At 46.7% G+C, this 12,895-nt stretch overlaps 1 protein-coding gene across 1 annotated transcript in view; it reads right to left on the bottom strand.

Annotated features, from left to right (window-relative positions):
- Window positions 1–8,678: 8,678 nt before the first annotated feature.
- BACH2 (BTB domain and CNC homolog 2) overlaps window positions 8,679–12,895 on the bottom strand; it is an 83,553-nt gene continuing 79,336 nt past the window's right edge. The window contains exon 4 of the mRNA XM_065889028.1: window positions 8,679–9,161. Within this exon, the coding sequence (XP_065745100.1) occupies window positions 8,679–9,161 (483 nt within the window). The remainder of the gene's footprint in view (window positions 9,162–12,895) is intronic.

Below are 12,895 nucleotides of genomic sequence, written 5' to 3'. Positions count from 1 at the left end.
TAATTGTGTGGGCCAATACGAACAAATCAACCAATCAATCAACCTGTATCTATATCTATATCTGTCTCTCTATAAAATCTCCTATTGGTTCCATCTCTCTGGAGAACCCTAATACCCTGGGTAACTGCCCAGGATTTCGCAGAACGGAGCCCAGTGCTGGCTGGGGCTGGTCTGTGCTTCTAGCCCAAACGGCTCCTGAGTCTTCTCTGTTCCAATTTGCAGAGGAGGAAGTGAGGTGTGGAGATGTGAAGAGGGGTGTGATCTTTTCCACAATGAATTGGTAGAAGAGCCTGTGAAGACCAGGTGTGTGAAAACGATGCTGGGGCCAAGCCCAGATGGGTGCCATTTTAAGGGGCATACCATATTCCAGGTGCTTAGGCCACATGATCTATACCGCGTGCAACTGTGTAAAGTTGTTTGTCCTCATTTTATAGATCAGAGAAGGCTCAGAGAGATCAAGTGACTTGCCCCACAGCTAAATTCCAACTGAAGTGCCTGTTTTGTAGCTGGAACTCAAATCCAGATCTAGTTGCTCTGAGGCCCATGCTCCTCGCAGGAAGCCCTGCCCTCTCTCTCGTCTGTGACCATCATGAGCCCCCTGCACAATGATTTGTTTGTCCATCTGTCTACCCGACTAGCCTGTGAAAGCTTTCAGGATAAGGCTGTGCATTTGAAATCTTCGATGCCCAGTATGTAGCCCAGTGTTGGCTGAGTGCATGCATGTTTATGTATAGATGCCAAAGACCAGACGTTACCCATCACTTGCAACCCTCCAGTCTAATCCTTATTCCCTGGTGTCTTGTCCTGCCTTGTCTGCAGGTTTATTATGAGAGACTCTTTCAAGAGCCCATATGGCAGCGTTCCCCACCTCCCCCATAGCTTTCCTTGTCATTTAAATTTCCTTCACTCTCAAAAGCCTTTTTAGGGTCATCAACTGTACAGCACAAATAGAGGTTAAAAAAAGAAGTTAAAAGGATGCAGTGTAAAATGTAATGCTTCTAGTAAATGTTGCGGTGTCTCTGAAGGTTTCCGTCCATTGCTTTAGGATGAGGGTCACTGCCTCGGGTACATTTGTCTTCAAGGAGAGGGAGTGAAAACTAGCTACGGAGAACCAGTCATGCCTCTTTCTGGTTGACAAAGCAGCCAGTAGCAAGTAGATGTTGGGATCTGTAGGAGCCAGGGGGTGGGTGTAGGGACAGAAGGGATCATGCTCTTGAGTCAGATGAAAGGAAATTTCATAAGGTGATGCGGGATGTGCGGCTTTCTCCATGTTTCTGGACCTGGATGCTCTGATACCAGGAAGTATCGTATTCATTTATACCAGGAAGGCAGAGGTGCTCAGTGGGGAGAACTGGAAGCCCATCCCACCCTGGGCACCATCAGAAGCTGGCATTAGACGTGGAGTATGGTCCTGCCGATGCATCCTAACTGAGGAGGCGAGGGTGATGAATTGGAGAAAGGTGGAAAGTTCTAGAACTATTTCAAAGAAGAGCTCAATTTTTTTTTCCATACAGCATACAACAGACCTGCTGGCAGGGAGTAGGCAGACTGAGATTCCTCACTGTGCTCTGGAAGTAGATACAAGTCACACCTAAGGTGCACATTCGAAGTAGGAGAGAGAATGGCTGCCGCCCATTTAGGGCTGGGTGGTGTTCGAATGCTTCCCTTCTGCAGGATATAAGGGCCTTGTTCTGTATCAAACCACAATTGCCGTTCCTGCCACAAGCACAAATGTTGGGGTCGAAGGTGCGTATGACCATCAGTTCGAAGTGATCAGGTTTTCCTACAGAAAACTTTGGGACCATGACACACCGTTTTCCTAGAATGGATTGAATAACTTCATGTCTTCAGGCAAAGGACTCTATTTTACCTCTGACACCTAAGATGTTTCACAACAGTGCACGTTTGCTAGCCCCGTTATATGGTCCCTGAAGCCCTCGCCTCAGTGGGGAGCCCGTGGAGGGAGTGGAGTTCAGCAACTGGTAATTTCAGTTTTCCCACCTGGTAGGTGCGGTAAGGCCATGCACTTCTGGAAGCTCAGATCCCGGCAGCACTGCATTCTCCTGCCATCACTTGAATCCATCCTCACTGCCAGCTTGGCCAGACCACTTATGAGTCCCTTGTACTCAAGTTGTCTGGCCTGCCCACCATTCAATAGCTTGTTTTCCCTTTACATCAAAATCCAAGACTCAAATGATCAAATATTCTTTTCTGGCTTAGATGTATGTACACCCTAATCACAATTCTAAAATCCTTGCCCTGCAATTTACTGTATCTTGGCACTGGTTTTTCCTCTTCCCCATTTACTTTCATTACCTTTTTATTTTCAATTAAACCTATTATTTTCAGGTAATTGTAGATTCACACGCCCTTAAGAAACAATATTCTTCACCCAGCTTCCCCCAATGGTGACGTTTTGCATAGCTATAACACAATATCAAAACCAGGAAACTGGGCTTAATGCCTTTTGTTTACTCTCAGGCACTAGGGATTTTTGTGGGGTGTTTTTGGCTGTGCCATGTGGCATGCGGGGTCTTAGTTCCCCAACCAGAGATCGAACCCATGCCCCTTGCACTGGGAGCATGGAGTCTTAACCACTGGACCACCAGGGAAGTCCCGGCACTAGGGATTTTTAAAATTGGGAGTTGAGGAATCGCATTAGTTATCACATTTTTAAGATTTCTAATCAGATTAACCAGGTAGCAGATAAGGGTCCAAACAAGAGGAAGAGACGTGGCTTCTCTGGGAGGAAAGAGTTCCTAAGGCCTCCAGCTCTGTAATCTCTAACACAGGGATCAGAGAAAGTCAGTTTACAATGTGTAATGATATGTCTTTATTTCATCAACAGAAATGGTGTCTAGACAAAATTCAGTTAACACTAGCAATTCAACTGAGTTTTTTTTTTTTGCACAATAGTATATTTACAATGAGTAAATGAAGTTTCAATTCATTAGTTCGTAGCAATGCTTTTTTTTTCCCCAAAAAGGTAAAAATTCTTAGTTACAGAGAATAAGCATCAACAGCCATTTCATTTTTTACAATTAAAAACCACAAGAAAAACCACAATCACTTAGAAAATAAAGACAAGCCTAAGAACTAGTACAATAAAATGATGCATTGAATTAAGTTACATTAATCGCATAGAATCTGTGTAAAAAGTATGTAGAAAAACACCTGATGTAACCTGTTACAGTCGTTGACCAGTTATGAGAGGTACAGAGGGTTATACAGGTAGATATGTGTGAAAACTGTCCGTATTGTTTGACCTGGGGAGGAAGAGGAGAGGGGCTGCAGCCCCTTGCATACACTGAGAAGACCCTGTTTTGAATATGGCCTCTGGAGTTTGTAAGGCATAGATTAGAGGTGCACTTGCATCAGACTGGTTCTGGAACAAATTCTCACGGGCCCTTTGGGCCTCACAAGCAAAGGTGGTGCTTGCCTTGAATGGCTCACCGCGTCTAACCAGCGCCCGAAGCTCCTGCATGCCTGTGGAAGCTTCCCGATCACACTAGAAGTGGCAGGTCTTTTACCTCGGCGCATGAACGGGCATCCCAGCATTTACACGTGCGAAATGCATTGTTAGGACTCATGTGGAGGTCACCCCTCTGTCTCCAGACATGTTTTGGTAGAAGACTTAGCATCAAACTGTAGGAAAAACCCTTTTTGTCCAAGTCCCTTCACTCTTTCCTGTCCCCACGGGAACGTTTGGCACCGCAGGGGAGTCTACCTGAAATGAAGGCTCTGGGTGCACTTCTGTGTCTAAGGAGGCCACTGTGTTATCTGAGGTCAGTCCACTGGAATGGAAAGGAAAGTCAGAGCTGTTTGTCCATTGCTTGAGAGTGCAATGCACACACCACGTCACAACAGGCAATCAAAGCTACGAAAGTGGGCCTCTGCAACCAAGTGGGTTTTCTTCACAAAATGGCAGCATCCTTTTCATATTACAATGAAAATGCACTGATATCCATGTGATATAAATATTATCTCCCAGGGTGGAGTGTAGGAAAATACTATACACTTTTCTTTGCAAGAAATGTTTTTGCACCGTCGGTTGAATAATTTATCCTCCGTCTGCCACAATAGGTCTTTTCTATGTACAAAGACTATTTGCACGCAGTTTTGTGTACAAATATATTCTATTCTACAGCATCCGTCTTGGATGCCTGGGTCAGGAGATGGCTCGGGCTGTATTTGGCACACACAGCTTGAACACAATGACCCCATGCACACAGACTGCCCGCACGAATGCCAACTCCACAAAGACGTTGATCTGAGGACTGACTCGCCAGGAACTGAACCTACAAAATCCTCAATTTGGGGATGAAAGACCAACTCATGGTCCAGTGAGCAGCTTTATTCTTTTTCTTTTTAATCTTTTGGCCGTGCTGTGTGGCATGTGGGATCTTAGTTCCCTGACCAGAGATTGAACCCGTGCCCCCTGCATTGACAGTGCAGAGTCTTAACCACTGGACCGCCAGGGGAGTTCCAGCTTTATTCTTTAAAAAAAAAAAAAAAAAAAAAGTATGTTTCTTTGCCTATTTATAGTGATTTGAGGACAAAACTTGATTCTGGCTGCCTTCTTGATCGGCAACTCCTCCAACCATTGCTAAGCACTGGTGGCACCGTTTGAAGTCATGTATTAAGCGGCTCCTAGTTGGAATGGGGTATAATGTATAGAACTAGGTAGCTAATAGGGTTTTGAAAGAGCTTTGCAGGCTTTTACACATTTTGGGAGGATTATGCTCATAGCATGTGGATCAGCTTGAAGGGGCAGGATTCAGTGGTTTCTTAGAAGGCGTAACATTTTCACACCTTTGTTTGTTTCTTCTTTAATGGCCATCATAAAGCATTAAAAGAGAAAGTGTAGGTTTAGACCTCTCGATGGTACACTGGACTTCACAGTGTGCCCACCTGGCTTTTAGCAGTCCCCTCATACAAGTCCTGTTGCTGGTCCCTGCCTTCCTTTTCAAGGAGAAGTGGCAGTTGACGTACTAATCACCAGCCTTTTTTTTTTTTTTTTTTTTTTTACTTCCTTGGGAAAGCAACACAAGGATTAAATCCAAAATCATAGTGCATCTTAAAAGCAGCATACCTTTAGAAAGACAGTGAATAAATTACTTGTACACTATACAAAATAACATTTCCTAGTGCAGCATCACCTCTGACGCCTGAGTCATTGTTAGGGAACCCAGAAGAGAAGGAGCAGGTGGGCTAGTAACTTTGCCAGCTCTATCTTTGTTCGTTTTTGCAACAGTTTTGTTCCAGAATCAGTATGTCATGAAGTTCTTTTATTCAAGGCACCCCCAGATAACGAAAAGAAACAGACACATACGGCAAAGCATGCACCTGCCCAAGCCTGACCAACCTGAACGAAGTGAGGTTGTCCGGAGACATAAGTAGAACAAAGGCAGATCCGACGGGAGGACTAGTTTCAGGCGGATGTTAACTAGCCACAGGGCCACCTCCACTGTCCCCGTTCCAACAGCCCATGCCTGACCCAGCCACCTGGAGACACAACTCGCCTGTCGCAGGGACCCTCCTGAACATTCTGTAGCTGGAAGAGTCCTTTATATCTGTAAGGATGGACCCTTAAAGATACCACTAAATGTCACCATGCCATGCAGATGCTATTCCTTGCTGTTAACTTGCTTTCCTCTTTCAGAAAAGACACGAGTTGCACTAAGGGATCCCAGGGAAAGGAGACAGGCTGGTTTTTAAAATTCCACTTGAGGCAACTTGGACTCTGGTCCCCAGCTAGTCCTCCCTTTGAATCAACCCGGAAATAATCTTGACAAGCACATGGTTCGGAGCCGTAAGAGACACAGACGCGTCACGTCAACAATTGCACAAAGCCAGTCGCTTGTTCCTGGTCGATAGTGAACCAAATCCCAATAACTTGTTTACATCTCTAAGAAATCGAAAGACAGTTTCTCCAGCAGTGTTTTTAACCAGTTCCCACGGCCAGAGTGGCAGGGGTGTGACTGGGGCAGAGGAAGAAACGCGAGGCAGGGGCTGGTGGGAGGAGACTGTGGGCTGAGTTAGCAGGGCGGGGATTAGAGGACACCCCTCCCCCCCCAGCGGGAGGCCTGCCACACAGGACAACAGAACGGGGACGGCACGAATGGGACCACGACTACCAGATGCACATGTGTTGGTACCAGGGTCAGTCACGCCAGCGGGCTGGTTTAGACCTTGTTACGATATGAGCAGAAAACATTCCTTTTTCCAAAGAAGAGGAGGTCACTTAAAAAAGGCAACAAGAGAGTTAAAAAACCAAAAAAATACTGTTGGCCGACTCTTCTACCAGAACACACGCCTGTGATGGATCACGTGATTCACAACGAGTTTAAATTCGAGCTGTCACCAGTATTTCCCAAAGGCAAACCTCACGGTGAAGCACAGAACTCTTCTACTAGGCCAAGAAATCCCAACAGCCACAAGAAAAACGGTACCTCCAACTCAGAGCTGGATCACAGTCTGTCTCAGACGAGCACGCACCATACATACACACGTGAGGAAAAACAAAAACCCAGAGGCAGGTTTTAAAAGTGGAACTATTTTCAAAGAAAAGCCTTTTTTTTTTTAATCCTACCGCATGAACCAACAAATTTCTGGCATTCATACATATTTAAACATTTAGCACTAATATTTGTACAGAAAAAAGTTAATACTAAAACATATGTTACTATGATTTCACTTTTCGCCTACGTCATATACTAATTTCCCCTTTTACATGCAGCTTTAATATCTTCCAAACAATGGCACAAATAAAGAAACAAAATCAACCACCTAGTCCCCACTGCCCACCACCCCATCCCCACATCAGACTGTTCAGGACTTTTCCTGCAGCCGGCCCGGAGGAGGGAGGGAGCTGATCTCTCCCCTGCGCCGGCTGTGGCATCCGGCACACCTTCCTGTAAACGTGGCCAGGGGCCAACGTGCCCCCTGAGCCAAGGGAAGCTGCTCTCTGTGGGTTGCAAGCCAACTAGTTTTGCAGCAAGAGAAGGAAATGATCATCAGGTGAGGGTAAGGTGTGTGCCTGGTGAGTGGGGGGCAGGGAGGGCTCCTGGCCACGTCGTGTCCAAAGCCTCAGAAAGAAATCTGCCTTCGGACTAGAGAAGGGTGGAAAAATCTCAGAATTCAACTCAAAGCATTTGGAGAAAGAAGGGAGAAAGAAATGCTTTTGCCTGCGTCAGGGACAGACCTCAGGCTAACATCTGTCCTGCTCTCTCCTACTCTGGGCCAGCTGCGTTAACCCCAGGACGGCCACCTAAGGGCGGCACCCCCAGGGCTGTGATTCAGACCCCCTCAGGTGAGTCCCTGGCCGGAGGCAGGTCCTGGGCTGGGAAGCTGGCTCGCTGAGCAGCCAAGTCGTTCGACGGAGAAGTTCCTACTATCCTATGCTTCCGAGAGCAAGCAGAGGCCTGGGGAAGTGTTGAAATGAATGGGACTTACTCCCGGGCTGAGAAAACAGTTCTAACTTGCTATTTAGGAGCCAATGCCTGCTGAGTTCTGGTACAAAATCACGATTCCTGCTGTTTCGATGCGCTTTTGAGTGAGACGTCCAAACTCTTTCCCCACTTAGGAATCTGGACGTCCAGCATCAACTCTGAACTCTGCGTTTAAACTTTGCTTAGGAAAAGGTGGGGAGGAGGTGAAATATAAAAATATTCAAGCAGATTATTGTCTACATCCTAGGATGGATTCATTATTTGGCAAGATTGTTTTTCCTACATAATTATCACCTGAGTGCTTTTTTTTAATTAGCTAACTGTTTTACTTTTTTAACTAAAAGCAAAGAATATACAGTTTACTTGAGTTATACTGAAGTGACAACTTCATTTAAGAAAATAGGTTTGACCCAAAACTCAGTGCAAGTGGCAAAGTTGACCTTGACTGTACAGTATCTGCAAGAAAAAACCAAACCCACGATACTCAACTGGCACCACCTGATGGTGCCCAAACCAAACCAAACAAACAAAAGAAGGTCTGAAATAAAACCTCAAAGAAAGCTTCCAACATTGAATTCTGTCCATAAATAAGCACAACTTGAAAGTGAACTGTGAAGCAAGAAAAACGACCATCTTAACAATTACAAACTAGTTCTAGCGTCAGAGACAAAAGAAGAGGAATGTTGGAACCTGTTTATAAACGAGAAACGAAGTTTCCAGTTTTAGGATGAGAAAATTGAGGCATGCAGGACTTTTGCATATGGAGAGAGATATATATTTTATATATATATTATATATAATATGTACAGTCTAGCTATAAAACTTTGATGTGTATAGAAGCTGTCTTCAATGAAAAAAATTGAACATTCAGAAGAAATTCCTGAGATAGGGTTTGTGACATGGGCCACTGAGAAAAAAAATCCGTGGTTGGGTCCTAGAGGTGTTATAGTCTATCCCTGTTAAGACTGAAATGAACCCACAGACAGACAGCATCATCACTGTCGTCTTTCCTTGCCTGAGCAAGGGGTAGCACCATCGTGAAGGTAACTATATATCGCTCCTGCTTGAAGGGAGGAGAGAATACTTGGAAACAGTATTGCTGCTAAGACTGCTGTAGTGTGCACCAAATTCCTTCTTGGTTCTTCCAGACGACAGACAAACGGCACCGCAGGCTGACCCATGGACACCTGGGTGGGAGAGGGTTGAGAATTAGGAGGCAGGCCGTCACTAGGTGTAATCTTTCCTGGGCTGTTCATCGGTTGTACACTTATCAGTCATTTCCTGGCAGAAGTCCACGGTCACCGTTTGGCTCCTGGGTTCCAGAGGAGGTCCTCTGTCTGAGAAGGTTCCTGGGTCAGTGCCTTCCAGCCTCCGAGCAGAAGTACAGTTCTCTGAGGCGCTGCTGGGCGCCCATGGGGGCCCGGGGGCCGCTGTGCCCTGCTCCAAGCAGCAGGGCACGCTTTCCTCCACCGCACACTGGGGGGCGGCAAGGTTCTGCTCCACGCCCAAGGGCACGGGGTTCATACCGGAGGCTGTGGGGAGACCCATGGGTCTGAGGACAGGGCAGTACCGATGCAGGGCCTGGATCTGCTCAGGGCTCTGGATATCTCTGCAGACTTCCTGGGAAAGGCAGGAGAAGTTGTCCAGCAGTTCCCCCATGCATGCTTTCAGCTGATTCCTCTCTGACAACAGCTTCTCTTTCTCACACACCTGAACAGAAGAAAGAGAAAAGGCCTGATCCAGCCTGAATGGGAGGACCCAGCATCCTGTTTTCTGGAGCTTTTCTTTTTAAAAAAATTTTAACAGGTTTATTGAGGTTTAATTTACATGCCATAAAATTCATTAATTTCAAGTATGAAACAATCAATGATTTGTAGTCAATTTATAAAGCTGTGTAACCATTCCATGATACAATTTTAGAACAGTCCCATCACCCCAAGAATCTCTTTCACTTCCACTGCAGTCAGTCCCCATGCTTACCCCCCGCCTCAGGCAACCACTCACCTGCAATCTATCTCTATAGATCTACCTTCTCTGGAATTTCATATAAATGGGATCATACAAGCCCACTTCATTACTTCTTTTCTATTCTTTTTCAAATTCTTTTCCCATTTAGGTTATTACAGAATATTGAGCAGAGTTCCCTGTGCTATACAGCAGGTTCCAGGGCTTTTCCAGCGTTGGTTTTTGCATCCTACATTGTAGTGTAACTCATAAATGACTAGGTCAGGATCTAGGAACTTGAAAGATGAGAGCCTGGACACATACTTCTGCCAAGTCTCCCATCTGAGCAGCCCATCCAGATGTGCCACTGACCCTGACACCTTCCCCGTGGTAGCTTCTTTTCATGCCTCTCTGAGGCCCAGCCGAGTGACCAGCAAAATCACCACCAACCAGAAAACTGCAGAGAATCAAGGTTCCAGTTTCCTGGAATTTGGGGTTTGCAGAGAATCCATTGGAAAACTCTCAGTCCCAAACCTTGTAGTTGAAAATCTCCCCCAAATGCATTAGGTTGCGATTTCTGAAGGTCAAAAAACAGTCCATCAGTTCCAACTATATGACATTCTGTAAAAGGGCAAACCCATAGAGATAGTAAAAAGATCAGTGTTTGCTAAGGAGTGGGGTGGGGGAGGGAGGGATGAAGAGCTGAAGCACAGAGGATTTTTAGATGAAGCTACTCTATGTCACTGTCATGGTGGATACATGCCATTCATTATACATTTGTCCAAACCCATAGAACATACAACACCAAGAGTGAACCCTAAGGTAAATTATGGACTTGGAGTGATTACGATGTGTCATTATAACTTCATCAGTTGTAACAAACGTACCACTCTGGGGAGGTTGTGAGTGTGCAGAGGTAGAGGGCAGGTGGGAACTCTGTATTTTCCCTTCAATTCTGCTGTGAACCTAAAACTTCTCTGAAAAAAGCAAGTCTATTTAGAAAAAAGACAATGAAAATTGCAAAAAAAAAATCAACCATCAGCAGTTTCACATGATTCAATCCTATACTTCCCTGATGGCGCAGTTGTTAAGAATCCATCCACCTGCTAATGCAGAGGACACGGGTTCGAGCCCTGGTCCAGGAAGATCCCACCTGCTGTGGAGCAACTAAGCCCGTGCACCGCAACTACTGAGCCTGTTCTCTAGAGCCCGTGCACCACAGCCACTGAAGCCCACGCGCCTAGAGCCCGTGCTCCACAACAAGAGAAGCCACCGCAACGAGAAGCCCACGCACCGCAACGAAGAGTAGCTCCCGCTCGCCGCAACTAGAGAAAGCCTGTGCGCAGCAACGAAGACCCAACGCAGCCAAAAATAAAAATAAATAAATAAATTTATTTTTTAAAAAATCCTATATCAGTAGGCTCTCTGGCCTCTGTAGCGGATGGACTGAACACAACGGCACAGATGGCTGGGGACTGTGCAGTGAGTCCCAAGACCAGTTCTCTCTGGACACAGGAAGCAGGGACAGAGGTGAGAAGGCTGAGCCCTAGAGTACCAGCCCAGGGTTCTGAGATATTCTCCTTAGAGGAAACCCCACATAAGCTCTTGTGTTACTAAAATTCATCACCCCATCAGAGAGGTGAATTTAGCCACCACAGAGGAGACTGATGGAGGTTTTCCCATAACTAGCTGTGTTAGGAGAGAAGAGGAGGACGCCCCGTGAGGTGCACGCAGTGAAATGGATGGAGAAACGGGACATCTGAAGCGCTGTGAAGTGAGTCCTCACCCTTTGCAAGGGTGCGCAGGAGAGATGAGAGGATGCAAGACGATGGGAAAAAGAAGGGGGGAGAGGGAGAGAGAGAGAGAGAGAGAAGCAAACATACCAGTGGGTCTCCTACATGGGAGGTGCACGTGCCGAAAGACGAATGCAATCTGGCAGACAGTGTGGACATGTGTGTCGGAGACAGAGATTTACACGGGGAAAGGGCACCTGCTAAAATATTTATAAATTTATCAAGAAAACATGTTTTAAAAATGAAAAATAAACAGATGTACAAGTGCAACTCGAGAGGAATACATTTCGCAAGTTTGCAAAAGCAGAGTGAGTGGCGTGCTGGAGACCGCGTGGGTGCGGGCAGGAGCGAGTGGGCGCGGGAGCCGGGCCTCGCGGGGCGGGACCAGACTGTCCCCGCCCACCGGGAAAGGGCGCCACTCCCCAGAGCGGGGGCGGGTGTGGAGTAAAACACATCCGGAGGGCTGGCGAAGAGAAGAAATCTTACACTCGTGGCTGTGCAGCTTGGACCTCCTTACCTGGACCTGCAAGTCTGCAAAATGGGAGGCAACACCAGCCCCAGGAGGGATCGCGGTCTCCATTCTGCCACATCATCCTGGCCAAGCCACCCACCCCTCCACGTCCACTGATCTACGAAAGGTCCTGGGCCACTTTCTAGGGGGAAGAAGATGAAATGCTGCACGTGACAGGCTTTTGGTTCTCTGCAGGAAAGGCAGTATAAATCAAGGCCTCGGTTGAGAACAGCATGCTCTAAGTCACAGGTGCCCATCGATGAGCACGCGACACTCTCGTTCAGCAGGGAAATGCAGCACATTACTCAAGGGGTTTCCAAAAAAGCAGCGGGAGAAATAGGAGATGCCTTCTTGGTTTCTCAACCGAACAATATTAGCAAAGGGCTTTAGGTATCTGCCAGGGGTATGGCTTAGACTTTCCTACTTGCTCAGTATTACAAAATTACACAGGGAAGAGTGCTAATTACAAAAAATCAGGCGTTTCTCAAATATGGATGATAATAGTTATTCTCACACCTGAAAAAGAGTGTTGGGCCGAATCACTATAGACATGTGCTTAAGGCCCTGAAACCTTATACCCAGCAGGCTCACCAAGCCCCACCCAAGTGGGGCTTGGGTCCCCACTTAAGCCCAGCAGGCTTTCCAAAGACCCACACTCATCGGCAGCAATGACTTGCTTCCTTATGTTAAACATTTTTGTTGCTGTTGAAACAACATTAAAGGGCTTCCCTGGTGGCGCAGTGGTTGGGAGTCCGCCTGCCGATGCAGGGGACGCGGGTTCGTGCCCCGGTATGGGAAGATCCCACATGCGCAGAGCGGCTGGGCCCGTGAGCCATGGCTGCTGAGCCTGCGCGTCCGGAGCCTGTGCTCCGCAATGGGAGAGGCCGCAGCGGTGAGAGGCCCGCGTACCGCAAAAAAAAAAAATCAAAACCAACAACATTAAAGAAAAATTTGAAGGAAAGAAGGAATTTGTAATCTCATGACTCAGTCACAATTTCTAATACATTTTAGGGCAACAGACATTTCCTGAGAGGCTTCTCAAGACTTGTCTTGTTGTGAGGAACCTACAGTCTAGGGCCAGGGCTGAGGAGACAGGCATATACACAGATAATGCAAGACTAATGTGGTAAGTATGAAGCCAGAGGTCAGATCAGGGCCCTGAAGACAGGTGCTCAGCTTCACCAGGGACTCAGAAA

This window comes from Phocoena phocoena, chromosome 12 (genome assembly GCF_963924675.1).
Source record: "Phocoena phocoena chromosome 12, mPhoPho1.1, whole genome shotgun sequence".
Classification (NCBI taxonomy): Eukaryota; Metazoa; Chordata; class Mammalia; order Artiodactyla; family Phocoenidae; genus Phocoena; species Phocoena phocoena.
This window is presented reverse-complemented; position numbering and strand designations above follow the sequence as displayed.